This window comes from Cryptomeria japonica, chromosome 11, assembly GCF_030272615.1.
Source record: "Cryptomeria japonica chromosome 11, Sugi_1.0, whole genome shotgun sequence".
Taxonomy (NCBI): domain Eukaryota; kingdom Viridiplantae; phylum Streptophyta; class Pinopsida; order Cupressales; family Cupressaceae; genus Cryptomeria; species Cryptomeria japonica.
Window position 1 is genome coordinate 215,792,930 of NC_081415.1, and position 14,916 is coordinate 215,807,845.

Consider the following 14,916-nt stretch of genomic DNA (forward strand, 5'->3'; position numbering starts at 1 on the left):
TTCCACTAATGTAGTTGGAATTTTTAAAACAAATATATGATTAATATAGAAAGCCCCTAAACGTTGATCTTCATTTTAAAATCAAATGTACATAATTTGTTTTCAATTTCATATATCTAAAAAATCATATTATCTCAAACTATTGAGGCAACAAACACTATCTCTAAAAAATCATATTATCTCAAGCTATTGAGGCAACAAACGCTAATCTAAAAAATCATATTATCCCAAACTATTGAGGCAACAACCACCTTTTGGAATCTGGTTTAACTCAATTGATGAAGATTATAATATGAGATAATTCAATTGATGAAGATTATAATGTTATTTGATTCCATTATCCAACAAAGTCAAAAATCTTTTATAAATAAGCAAAGCTCAACTCCTAGACTTCAGCCCAATGAATTTCCCCTACACCAAACAACATAATGTTGTAATCCATTATACAAAAACAAATACATAAATACTTGAATAGTCCAATTGTTTCCATTAAACTATTGATGTCAATACTAAAATCGGTTCTAAACTTTTAAAACAAATTTAAATTTATCATTACTGACATTGAGTTTCATATGTTTCTAAGTTTTGGGGGTAGTTTCTGGCCACAATTTTTACAAATATCTTGGGACAGGCTATGCCCTTTACTGGTTTAACTCAGGCACATTTGCAATCAACTACTTCTGAAATATCATATACCAATTCAAAAACAAACCCATATTCTCGAATAGATTAGTCTTAGACATGTCATTTAACTTATGTAAGATTTGAAAAGTCATACACCATTGCAAATACAGACCCATATCCTCAAAACAACAGATTACTCTTAAACATGCCATTAAAATTACATTATTATAATTGATGGTCCTAAACAACCACATCGTGGTGGTGCCAAATCACTAAAGATAATTTTAAAAAAGCGGAACCATATCCTCGAAACGACAGATTAGTCATTAGACATGCCAGCAGACTTACATGATTATAATGGATGGTCCAAAACAACCACATCTGACACTTCTAGATCTCCATTTGGTGCCAAAATCACTATTGAGATAATTAAACAAGTCTATTAACAGAAAGTTAGTTATTACATACAAACAGCTTTACCAGTTTTTCTGGGGACAAGAACCGGCACACATAAATGGGAATAATGAATCTCACAACAAAATCTTCAAGCATAATGACTCATTTTCAAGCGCCTTTAGATCAAAAACCATTTTGATTGGATCACATTGCAGGAACAGTGATGTTCTAGTAAGGTTATACCAGTCTTGTACACTCTCAATGTTCTGAGGGAAACAATGCTGTTCATCGGCCTGCAAAGATTTAAAACTAAATAAGAGCCTTCTCACACAGGAAACTTAATAGCACATGCATGACCTTGATTTAAGAAAATCGGAAAACCAAAAATTATGAGTATATTCTAGCAAAGATTTAAATCTAAATAGGAGCCTTCTCGCACAGGAAACTTAATAGCACATGCATGACCTTGATTTAAGAAAATCGGAAAACCAAAAATTATGAATATATTCTAGCAAGAGTGCAATCAATGACTAAAGTTTGTAACACTACCAACAAAATAGTGAACATTAGAAAAATAGACAGTTCGGCATTTCGATATGTTTAATACTACCTTGACTCTGATTCTCTCGTCGCCTGACATATCTTGTTCTATCATTGTATCTGGGTCTATCACTGTTGTTCCGCATAGGTTGTGGAGTAACACGCCGTTGTCTTTCAGGTGACCTCTCAACTATCTTTCCATCAACCAATAGCTCCGCTGGATTGCCAACCCCAAAAGATTATCGAGAAAGTGATTCTAAAAGGGTCAAAAAATGACGAACGAAATAAAAGAGGAACATACATAATCCCAGCACTAGCAATCACATACTCACCTCCATAATCCTTGTTTTCCACATCCACGTAAGAATCTGGAAGAACAAAACACACTCCAGGGAGTCCTGAATAATACCAGCAAAGTAACGTTCAACTTGTAATCCAAACCAAAACCCATCTTATAGTGTACAGAAAAGACAATATAAAATTCAAATACTGCATAAATCAATTTGTGCACGTCATTATACAGAGTAATATCAACTATTCGGTACTGAATTTGTTTCTAACAAGTAGAAGCTGTGGTCTATATGGTGATGCTTAAAATGTAAGATACCGTCATAAAGAACTAAGAAGTATTTCAAAATAGCATATTTAGATACTTGACCGTCCTCACAAATTGCCTTTAAACTTTTCCACAGTTTCATCTGCTGCTAGTGGCCTTGCAACTTATCGACTTGGAAATCAGGTGACCCGTGAATCTCTTAAGAGAACTTCACAGTTCAAACAAACCATTTCTTTTCAAAGAGAAGCGTGAGAATTTCAAATTTCTCATAAAAATTGCATTTCCCAATATTAGCCCAAACCCTTAATGCCAACTTCCTCTATCAAAAGCCTCAGAAAACCCTTGGGTGTACAATTATCCCACAGCTGCTCCAAGTTCAAACTAACACCTTTAAGCACACATCTAAATATTCTGACACACAAGATCTATGCCTAGGTTAAGAAACAATACAAAATAAAAGGGTAAGAGAAAACCCTTGAGAGTGATTGGATCAAGTGTGCTTGATAAGGGATTATAATTAGGAAAGTGGTAAAGAATCAAAATCTATGACAAAATAAAAGGTTGTCGATGTAGTATAGCAGCTCTACATTTTATGCCCTAATCGAATTTCAACTTTAGCTTCAACTAGCTTTTGGGATACCTTATAGACATTTGTCAAGCAATAAGATATAAAAAATGAACACTGGAATAATTATTATGAACCAAAAATCTCATTAAAAATCTCACTCCAATTTATTTTCTACATTCGTCCATAACACATTAAACATTGGACACACTTCATTCTATGATACAAACTTTGACTATGGCCAGATATTTAAAAAGTTAAAATAATTTTGTCCAAGAAACTTTTGTCTTCAATTTTTATATCTCCAACAACCCTAGATTCTTCATTGCCAAAATTCACACATACAAGTAAAATCTCGACTTCAATCAAACCACATACAACCAAACACAAGACTTTGTGTATCATTCCAGCCAATGCACTACAAAATCCTGTAACAAAAGTAGCTTCAAACTCGGACCCACACACTCACTAGAAAAATTATAGAATGAACTTCAAAATGAAATATAAGATGAGGGATACAATAAGATGACTTTAACATCCATTTAAGGCCAATAAAGCCCATCAAAAGTATTTTTAATTACCATATTTTATGTAGGTGATTTGTGGGACACATTAAAAATTTAAAAGTGTAATTATTTGCTTCCAAGATTGACTTGATTTAAAATCTCACGAACCAGGCCACAACTGAAAATATGTGAAGTGTGCAAAACAATGGGAACCAAGATATAATGGTCATTTTAAAAGAGAAGCAATTTGTCTTCTACTTCATTCAAGTTATAAATCTTGATAGATTCTTTGCTTGTGCTTTCAGACAGAACAACACAAGCCTTTTCAAATGCCAAATTTACACACCAAATGTCAACTTGTTAAATTGGTAAATAGTATACACTTGCAAGTTGCAACATTGTTGAGAACAACTATAAGACTTAGGTTCTTACATTTTCCAAATTTTATAATTCATCCCACTAAGACTTAATACCAACACCATTTCGACATGGCATTGCTTCTCCCTGTATCTTATTCCATATTGAAACATTAATTAGTAATTACTGATTTTTGCTTTTCAATCAAGTTTGATTTAATCAAACGAAGCCAGATTTATATTTCACATCTTGTATTACTTTTTCCAGGCAAAGCACATTGGATCGTTGCTAAGAATAAAACAAAAGTTCAAACTTTCAAGGGAGTACATAAATTATTTTTATAGAATTATAAATTTATAATTCAAGTAAACATGTGGTGCAGCTATGGTGTAACAACTATTGAAATTTAAATTGTAAGTAGCCCTTGTTTACAACCCCTAGAAAAGCTCCAGACATATGCTACAATGCATTAATGCCAGCCCATAGTAATGTTTGAATTTTCCGAAGATTTAACTAGAAAGAAAAAAACATATCAATTCTTTAAAGTCTTGCCGAAAACACCCTACCAACACTGTCAGTAGATCACCAATCAAAGAAAAAACTATGTTACCGAATCAGCAGAAAACTAGACCAATTCCAGGTACAAAACATCCTATAGTCAGAAATCTGCATTGGTTCGCACATAGGTTCGAGCAAGGTACCAAATTTCCCACTGGTAGCGTCAGGAGTTGGAAGCAAGAAGAATCTATGAATACATGCCTATTAAAATTCGTTTCTACAGCAATTCCAGACACAAGTGTAAATTTCGAAGGGGAAAGGAGGAACCTAAACATTGTGTTTCATTTTTACCTATGATTTCTGTGGAGCTGCATTTAAAAAAAATTCATCAGATTTAGCTTGTCACAGGGTTTAATGGTTTCCAACCAAATAGTTAAAAATTTGCTGCACATTAAAACTAAGGAAAGGAAATGTTGAAATTCGTTTAAAAATCGTCACTCTCTTTCTGATAATCTGCTGGATCCCCAATTGCATCAAGACAAGCTTATAAAAAAAATTCCAAATTCCAACACATTTTACATTTATTTCAGGATACCAATCACAAATTAGGCAAAATTTTATTACTCACGATCAAAAAAGCAATAGTCTGCAAAAAATCGCGATTATGCCCGATTAATCCCAAATCCTGGAGCCAGCTTATTTATTCCCCAAAAAAATCCCGATTCACGAAAAAATTGTTGAACCAATTTCCAACGATTTTTTGCATTAAAAATCGAGTTAAAAATCAAGTTAAAAAACCCATAAAATGGCAAAAAAAGTGAAAAATCATTGTAAAAACCTGCGGAACCCTAGAAAAGTCTTGAAATTACTGAATTGTTTAGAAATTGGGCCGATCCGAGATGGAATCAGAGTCAGTGTGGAATCAATGTGGAAACAGTTTGTTATTTTGTACCTTAGTTTTCTTTCCAACCTTTGAAAATCCCTAAATAGAGGAGTGGGAGGAGCAATGGTGGTCATCAACTGAATTTGAAAGAGCCTCAATCATCCTAAATTGTGGGAGGCATATGAGATAGTGTCAAAGTAGCTGGCAAATATGCTCTAAATCGCGGCTTCGATATGACTTAAGCTCTCTGCACACCCCACCCCATGGATTCCGATGCAAACAAGTATATAATTAATATTGTACACTAACTTTAAAATTAATACTATTACGCACTATTATAAATGGCACTTTGACAGGGACGAAGTGAACCCCTATAGTATATATTATATAATTAATACTATAAAGTAGATTTAATTATAAACTATGAATACATATTAATAGTTATATTAAATTAAAATTAATGTAAAATTTATAATGTACATATTTAATTTTTATTATAATATATAATTTTATTTTATTTTGATGGAGGAAACTCAAATTTTGTGATGTCCCCATATCCCAATACTAAATCTCTAGAGCCAAACAATTAAAGAAAGCTCCTTCTATTATCTTATAGATGATAGAAGACATTGAATAAACCATTACAAAGACCAGGGAAGGGTCTCAAACAGAAACAGTAAATAGCTCAGTCGACATATGTATCTACAATCATAAGAAATAACAAACTCATCAATATTCTTCATCAACCTCAAAAGGCTGATCGTATTATTATCATCAATAATGAATTGTCAAGTGTAATATACATCGGGGACATTACAGAATCATCATCCATAGCTATGTTGCAGAGAATGACCGAACTCAGTATTGCTAAGGAATGTCACCCTTGACCAGCTATAATAATATTTTTAATATAATTGATAGACAGTGACGGATTCTCATGTGGTCAGCAAGTGAGGAATGATATTATTATCATGAGCAGCGATATTGATACGAAAGACATTAATAGTGATTCGAACATTACTAGGAATGATTAAGATTAGCGTTGAATATAGTTAATTAGTCATAAAGACTATCGATTTAAGGAAAGAGTGATTGTTTATGCAGAATTAAGGGAATACTGATAAGATCAACAGCGACAATCTCTTCTAATGGAAGCCACGCACTTACAATGTCGATTACCCTCAGATGTTTACAACTCCATATCCTTTAACTATATTATCTAATCGATAATTAGAAAGGACATAATAATATCGATATTATGGTTCGCGATCTGTTAAAGAAGACAACAATTAGTAAGAAGGCTAATCGATAACATAATGAAAGGAAGTTATTAACATAAAGGATCATAATGCAGCGAATTAGTATTGAAATTGTGCAATTAGCATTAAGGAAAGGAGATGCTATTAAGACGTGTCTCCTTGACATCATGGCTTATCATTCCACAAACAAGGTATAAGAAGGTATACAAATTCATTTAAAGGGGCATCGGAGATTGTTTATTAGGCACAGCACCATTATCTGCATACTTCAAAGGAACGACCAGACACAGTAATTAATTATCATCACTATAGGTGACAAGGAGAAGACCGACGGCATAAGTATATAGTCATACTAGAAACAGCAGAAAGGTATTTCATAGCATACAATCATTGCATAATTCCCACCCCAATATCAAACATAGCAAAGATATTACATCATATCAATTTGATAAGGATTATAGATATTACAAATTCTGAACATCATATCCACTGTACCAAATAAAACTTGCAGAATATATATTGTTCCCAATGTCAATTACATCAAGTTAGGAAAATAGATATATTCATATAGCAGATTGTGACTTATAATTCTTATTATAAATGGTATTTACTATTATATATTTCAAGGTTGGTGTTAATTACTTTAAAAAGTAGTACCCTGTGATTAAAGTGTTAGTTAATTGTTCCCACTTTCCAAGTAATTAAATAGGGGACATTACAAGTTTTTAGCTTGGTCTTGAACCAGTGAGACCACTTACACAAGATCTCTTTCCACGAGACCATTTTTGGGGGCCATCATTCCTCACACATCACTTGTTCAAACCTACAAGTTCAATAGCCCAATTAAAGCAGAAGGCCTATGAGCTCAATGGCCCAGCATGTCTGAACCTTGGTGGCTGCCTCACCAACAGAGTGTTTCTACCACAACACTAAATGCCTGAAGACATAAATAATATATATAGATATAGATATATGATTTTTAACTTATAATTGATATAATTGATTTTTGCTCAAACAAAGACATACAATTCATTATGTGAACAATATATCCAAAGTGCTCCATGAAAGAAATCTGAATGACAGCAAACAAGCTTACATACTTGTAATAAAACAACCCTCAACACATAATCATTAACATTTGTCTCCACCTAAAATAGTAGTTGCAAGCTAGGTATTGCCAAAACCAGTGGCTTGCTAATCTTTTACTTAAACTAAACAAATGCCTTTTGTTGAATCCTACCCCATATAAAAGACTTACCAATTGCCATCACGGAATATAAAGCATTGCAATTGTAGAACATGATTTGATAAGCTTTCTCAAATATTGAACTACCCGTAGAAAACTCCTTGCCTCAATCACAATGAAAGTCTTGGATCACTTCAAAATGGTTTCCACTTTTATTAAATTCCTAACAATAGCTCGATCGTTGTCTGATAAATTTTGATCTCAGCTACTTCGTAGACTTAGTTAATCTTTGATCTCAGACTTAGACAGCTATTTGGTGTATTTGGTGACTGCCCTTTTAAAAAGTTAACTGAATATTTGCCTATGTAATCAGCAATATGAATATAAACAGCAAAAATCTATTTTCTATAATTCATGGGTTAAACTCTATTTTATTTGCTCTCTATATCTCTATGCTATGGAAATGTCCTTGAGTTTGTTTGTTTTTAAAAGTAGTTTGTGTCTATTTTTGTACAATTTTTTACGATTTTTTTAAATTCAATTTTTTACCCATTTTTCAAATAAATCTTATACTTTTAGCTTGCCGATTTTTCCTCAAACAATTTTTGCTGCTATGATGTAAAGCATTGCAATTGTGGAATATGATTTGATAAGCTTTCTAAAATGTTGGATTAACCCTACAAAACTCCTTGCCTCAATCACAATGAAAGTCTTGGATCACTTCAAAATGGCTTCCACTTTTACTAAATTCCTAACAGTAGCTAGATTGTTGTCTGTTAATTTTTAATCTCAGTCACTTCATACACTTACCTAATATTTGATCTCAGACTTAGACAACTATTTAGTGTATTTAGTGACTACCCTCTTAAAAAGTTAACTGAATATTTGCCTATGTAATCAGCAATATGAATATAAATAACAAAAAATCATTTTCTACAATTCATGGGTTAAACTCTATTTTATTTGCTCTCTATATCTTTTGTTAGAATTCATGATTGATGAATTCCACAATGCCCAATAATCACCTGCATGAAAAACCTACAAACAAGAGAGTGCAAGAATAATTGGAGACAATTGCAAGAAGAATCAAAATTGAATTAACTTGCCAGAATGAGAATTAATTACAATGAGATCAATCCTTTAATAAAGGAGATCAAAACCCTAAAGCAAACCCTAAGGGTTGAATGCATGAAATAAAATAATTATTAAATGCCTAAAAAAGCTTCCTAAATTTAGCTTAAGTGAAAAAAGAAAAGGTGACTTAATTAATTAATCAATATGAGTAAATTAATTAAGTAAATAAAACCTTTTACTCTAACACCCCCCCTAAGATGAATTTAGGGAGTAGCCAAAAAGCTAAGTGCATAAAAGCAGCTACATGCAAAAAATGCAACTACATGCAACAATGCAAATTTGGGTCCCGGCAACAAGGCCTGATGAGGTACCCAATCACAACATGCAAATCTCTATAAAGTGGAGAAAATGGAGAAAACCTAGTGGGAAAAAACTCCTCTCCAAGAAGAGATGGAAAAAAGAAAGTACAAGTGCACGTTTCAAGAGACTCTCTCAAGAACATGTGTACAACCAACCCCCCCATGAGAGAGGTATGAGACTCCAAAGCCCCCCCAGAATGATAGAACCCCTATGCCAATAGTCAAACCGATGTGTCTCCAATACAGAAGAAACAAAGGTTGCAAACAAAGAAGAGGATACCCCTGAACAAGAGGTGAAACTGGAAGGCCTGGATAATGCTCAAAGGAGAATGCATGATGATGTTGTAATGGAATCCCCAATGATGGTGGGACAACAGATGTGCTAAATCTGTCATTTGAGAGGGAATGAACATCCTCTGAAATATCCTCAACAACTGGAATAGGTGGCTCGATGCATGGAGCTACAATGTCAGGCAATGTTGAAGAGGAATCCAACTGAATAGAAGCAATCTCAACAGGAGGTGGAGGTGTAGAAGTCACAACACTGGTCTCAGGAACAACACACAAGTTCAAGTGACCTGACTTCACCTCAACATGCTCTCTTGAAGAAAGAGAGTGACTCTCCGACAATGGAGATGGGGGACCAAAATGAGAGACAGAGTTAAGCGGGAAAAATGATCAACTGTCCCTGTTGCAAAAATATTGTCAGTCTCACTATCTTTGATGTGCACTGAATCTCTGGTGAACTCAACTGTCTTCCCTGTCCCACTGTGAGTAATCTAATAGATGGAGAGAAGGTGAGAGGACAAGATGGAACACATAATACATCATGAAATGTACCATCATCAATGTCGATACAACCTTTCCCACATACAGTCATAACAACGTTGTTACCCATCAAAATGTGTGGTGTAGGAGAAGCCTGAAAAGATGAGAAAATATCTTGAGAAGATGCCATATGATGTGAAGCACCTGAATCAAGCAACCATCTAGAAGGTGGACTAACTGTTGCACATAATGCATGACCCTTACTTCTGTCATGTCCATCTGTCTAGAATGAAGAAGAAGAAGACCTGTGAGAATTAGAAGAAGAAGAAGAAGAAGAAGAAGGAATATCAATGTTGCTCTTTTGAAGAAGATTTGTCAAATCTGAAACCTGTTTTGCATATCCATCAATCTTCTTCTCATAGCACTGAGACTCATAAGGATTTGGCTTGCTGCAGTAAGCACACTTAGGTCTATCTTTCTTCGATTTTCTCCCCTTAGGAGGAGGTGGGCCAGAAGACTGTTGTGAACTAGAATCTTTCCCAGGCTCTTTGGTCTTCGGCTTTTGTTTCTGCTTCAGTGACTCTTGAGATGACTGTACAACCAAGGCATGGTTCTATGATCCGGAGTGAGAGTCCAACTGGGATATTTGGGCCTGCTCACAAGTCAGACGATCACAAAACACCTCAAAAGTGAGCATGGTATGACGTGCCCCCATAGCATCCATGGTGGAGAAAAAACAATAAGAGAATTTGAAAAGGACCTCGAAACTTAGTGAGAATCAGGTAGATGCACTTTGTGTCTGTCTTCGTAGTACCAACACCCTCCAACTGAGATCGCAATTATTTGAACTTCATCCAGGAAGTCGTCAATGGTAGGAAAGGATTCAGGTGCCAAAGAAGTCAACTCTGCCTCAATCTGTAGAGCCCGAAACTTGTTGATGGTGCCAAAGAGAGTCTGAAACTTGATCCACATGGCTCAAGGTGTAGTGCAACCCTCAAGGTGGAACAAAAGACTATCTGAAATATTCAGGGAAATCATCCCCATGGCCTCATCCATGCGGTTCCGGTGCTGCATGATCTCAAATGCACGAGTCAACTGAGGCTGTACCTCATCCAAACAAGACCATAACCCCTTCACCATGAGAAGGTGTCATATGTGCTTTCTAGGTGTGATAATTGTGTGGAGTGAGCCGCTCAATAGAGCAAGGGTTTGCCATGTGAAATAGAGGAAAAATGCCCCCCACGATACAAAAACCCAAACCCTAGCACAAATCTGAAAGCTGGAAAGTGTGAAAAAGAAAAACACACAAATGACTGATCTCTGTGTACCTAATGAATTTTCTAGTAAAATAAGCTGCAGATCTTAATAGAGCATTCCAACAACTTTCCAATGCCTATTTGTTTGCAAAAAACGAAGTCCGTTTACAAAAGATATGCCCCCAAAAGTGCCAAAAAGTAGTTCTAACTTTGACTGGAAAAACAGGTGCAAAACAGCAAAACCAAAAAATATTACCTCCAGATTTGGATCCATCTCGAAAAGAGCTTTTCGATGATATGTGGTTTGTCCAATTTTGCCTCCGTTGGCTCCCGATATCGCAAAAAATCCAATCCCCTATTTTTTTTAAACTTTAAAAAAAAGTACCACCCTGGTTGTTTCCTGGGCGGAGCTGAGGAGGCGCTCACCAGCAGAGCGGTGCGCGGGTGGTGCGGAGAGGCGGAGTGGCGGTGGAGGCGGAGGTGCACGGACGGTGCTGCGGAGCAGGCGGTGACCGTTGACGGTCACGTGGCAGCTAGCGGGCACACAGCAACAGCGGCGATGAAGGCCACAACGGTTTTAAAACTACCTGTTGTTGTAAACCCTGTCGGACCCACTAAGGGTAAACTGCCACCGATGGTATAAAAAAAATTTTAAAATTAATTTTTTTGACGGAAAATTCTGTACAATACGACCTATATGGCCGTAAAATTAAAAAAAAATTGCCTCTAAGATCCTTGCACCAAAATATATCAATTCTATATCAGTATTCGTTGAATTAGCCTCCTGAAGCCCCAACCATGAGGTCCTTTTGGGCCCAAAATGCTCACAAAAAAAAAGTGCCCCTGGATCACAAAAAAAAAGGCTGACTTTTCAAACCCTCACAGATCTGATTTTAAGATTCAAATTGACCCAAGATGCACAAAAAAAACTCGCTGTAAGGAAAATCTCAAATTTGACGAACAGGATGCATCAAGTCTAGAGCGCTGATACCATGTTAGAATTCATGATTGATGAATTCCACGGTGCCCAATAATCACCTGCATGCAAATACCTGCCACGTACAAGAGAAAAAACTACAAACAAGAGAGTGCAAGAATAATTGGAAACAATTGCAAGAAGAATCAGAATTGAATTAACTTGCCAGAATGAAATTAATTACAATGACATCAATCCTTTAATAAAGGAAATTAAAACCCTAAAGCAAACCCTAAGGATTGAATGCATGAAATAAAATAATTATTAAATGCCTAAAAAAATTCCTAAATTTAGCTTAAGTTAAAAAAGAAAAGGTGACTTAATTAATTAATCAATATGATTAAATTAATTAAGTAAATAAGACCTTTTACTCTAACATCTTTATGCTATGGAAATGCTCTTAAATTTTTCAAAAAAATAGTTTTGTCTCTTTTTTCTACAATTTTTTATGTTTTTTTTTTAAATCCGATTTTGGACGATTTTTTTTCCAATGATTTTTGCTGCTATCTCAAGATAGCTTGTAGGTTTTACTTGATAAAATATTTATTATTGACAATTTTATAACTCATTTCTACTTTAAAATTGATTTGTACTATATTAATATTATTAAATTCATTTAAATATTAATATTTTAAATTACAAATATGAGAAATTATAAATTCATATTTTATTATATGACACAATATTTAATATAAATATATTTTAATAGTTATATATTAATAATTGTTTGTTACATACAAAATTTATATATTATAATTTTTTATTGTTATTAATTTATAGGAATGGAGGAGCTGTTTAAAATTAAATAAATAACTTAATTCCTGTTTGTTGGTTGGTTTTGATCATCATATGTATTTGACTATTTTTAGTATTCTGAATTTAATTCTGGTTTTTAAATCACAAATATGTACATATTTATGATTTCTGTATATTTGTACAGACATGCCCAAAACAAATCAGATCCCAAAAAATTACAATACCCATGTACCTATACCTGACTACGATTTGTTAACTTGGGAGAAAAAATTGAGCACAACAATATGATATAAGTTCATGTTACACAATAAATGAACAAGTTAAGAATGAGCATTTGAATACATACCCTCAAGTTTAGCGGAGGTTTCCTCATCAATCTGGCACCCAAATCCATAGTAACGTTCGCAAGAAACATTGTATATGGATTTCTTAGCGGCTTCCTCGCTGCAAAAGGCCAACCATTTACAAATCAAACCAAGAAAACTTTAATAAAGTTCACTATTGACATGAATAGAATTTCAAAAATTAGCAGTGTAAACTGAAACATAAAGAGAAATATTTCCACATGCCAATTATGTGATCCTTATATGGATTGGCAAGGTCTGGTTTACTGTAAAACATGATAAGGTCAATAACAGAGGGTACAAATCTTGAACTAGATAGATAGACAAACAGGCAAATATACATACACAATAAATGGAAAGAAACCCTGAAGTGAGCTCTCTACAAGGAAATTCAGACAGGTCAGATTTACAACTGGCTTAAACAAATGCAAGGTTATTAAGTATTTCTGCATATGTGAGCGAGGTTGTAAATAATGAAAAGGGGATGAATTTCAATTAAGCAACCCGCAGTCTCAGTGGCAATCGCAATTCTGAAAAGTAAAGTGGGATGAGTTCAAAAGACAAATCGTCAAAGCTTCCATAACGAGATTCTATGAAATCTTCCAAAGATATATACCATGCTTAAATGTACAAAAGTTGACAGGTCAGGCCCTAGTTGAATTTCAACATAATAAGACACTCCTCAACCGTGGCAAGGATGCCCATTGAGGAGAATTTGTCATAGTTTAACCCTTCATTAATAATACACTCATATACAAACATGGAATTATAAATACTACACAGTAGTATCCAAATACATGTCGTTATATCTAATTATGCACATTTAAAACTTTTTTACTCCCAACGAAGTTTGGCAATAAAGGAAGAGACAACTATCAGGAGCAGCAGGGACGCCTCTCAATCAGGATTACCATAATTAGACTGTTTGTTAATTTTTTGAATGTTTCAAGAGACCACTGGCCTCAATTCTAGGCATTAAACATATATAAGTTTCGATGCTTGAACCTGGTTCGGTATAATAACAGAGCCGCCCGTAACCAATGCACCATGTCAACATAGACTAAACCCTTTATTTATAATAAACATATATAAATTTCATTTCCTGCAGGATATGTGGCATAGCCCTGGGAAAAATTTCAGAGTAACTTGAGCAAAAGAAGACAAAAAAAAAATTACCTTCCAAGAACCTTGGCGAGGGTTTTGATGTAGTGATCAATCATTTCGTCCTTGGTGGCTTTGCCGTCATTGAGAGGGTCCATGACTATAAGCCAGTGTTCATAATCACACCCAGGAAACAAAGGCGCCATCTCTGTGGGCGGCCTATCGCTCCAGTTGGAATTACTCGACAGCGGAGAATACCCCGAATCCCCCGACCGAGTTACTTTGCATCTAATCGATTGTCTTTTGCATTGCAGCTCTTCATGGCAAATTACGGCGAGAGGACTGTATAACAACGGCGAACAAGACACCCGAAGTGAAGGAGAAGAAGAAAAGGGTTTTGTAAAAAATCTTGTAGAGAATGCGAGCGCAGGGCCGAGGCCCAGAGCGCGTGAGCAAGCCATCGGCATGGCGGTTGTCGTTGCTGAGGAGGCAGCAAATACTGTGCTGCTTGCAATGGCGGAAACCATGAGTTTCCTGAGGGTTTGATTTTGGATGAGGTTTACCATTAGGCTGCAGAGTGTTTACTAGGGTTTTATGGGATTAAAGTCTCTATCTCTGCAACTATGTAATGGATATGCCCATGAAATAATCGCAGCCATACAAAGTTGGGTGAAGTATTTCATCGGAGGACTCTCCAAGACAGTTCTTACTGCTTAAAAATAAAAGACAAACAAAAAAAAATTGGAAAAAATAAGAGATGATATTTTCCTATTTCACAACAATAATGAATTAAGTTTTCTTAGATGTAATTGTGTAATTAAGATATGGACTTGGGTTCACTCCAATAAAGAAAAAAATTGTATCAATCTTTAAGCAAATTTTAACAAAATTCTTCATTTTTTTTCAAAATAT

General features: G+C 34.8%; 1 protein-coding gene across 1 annotated transcript; it reads right to left on the reverse strand.

Moving 5' to 3' along the window:
- Nucleotides 1-801: 801 nt before the first annotated feature.
- Nucleotides 802-14,705, reverse strand: LOC131068776 (multiple organellar RNA editing factor 2, chloroplastic). Its single transcript, XM_058004038.2, has 5 exons — nt 14,080-14,705; nt 12,906-13,003; nt 1,893-1,958; nt 1,631-1,777; nt 802-1,313 (listed from the first exon to the last, which is right to left on the reverse strand). The coding sequence occupies exons 1-5, from the start codon at nt 14,568-14,570 to the stop codon at nt 1,306-1,308; spliced, it is 810 nt and encodes a 269-aa protein (XP_057860021.1). The 5' UTR covers nt 14,571-14,705; the 3' UTR covers nt 802-1,305.
- Nucleotides 14,706-14,916: the final 211 nt, after the last annotated feature.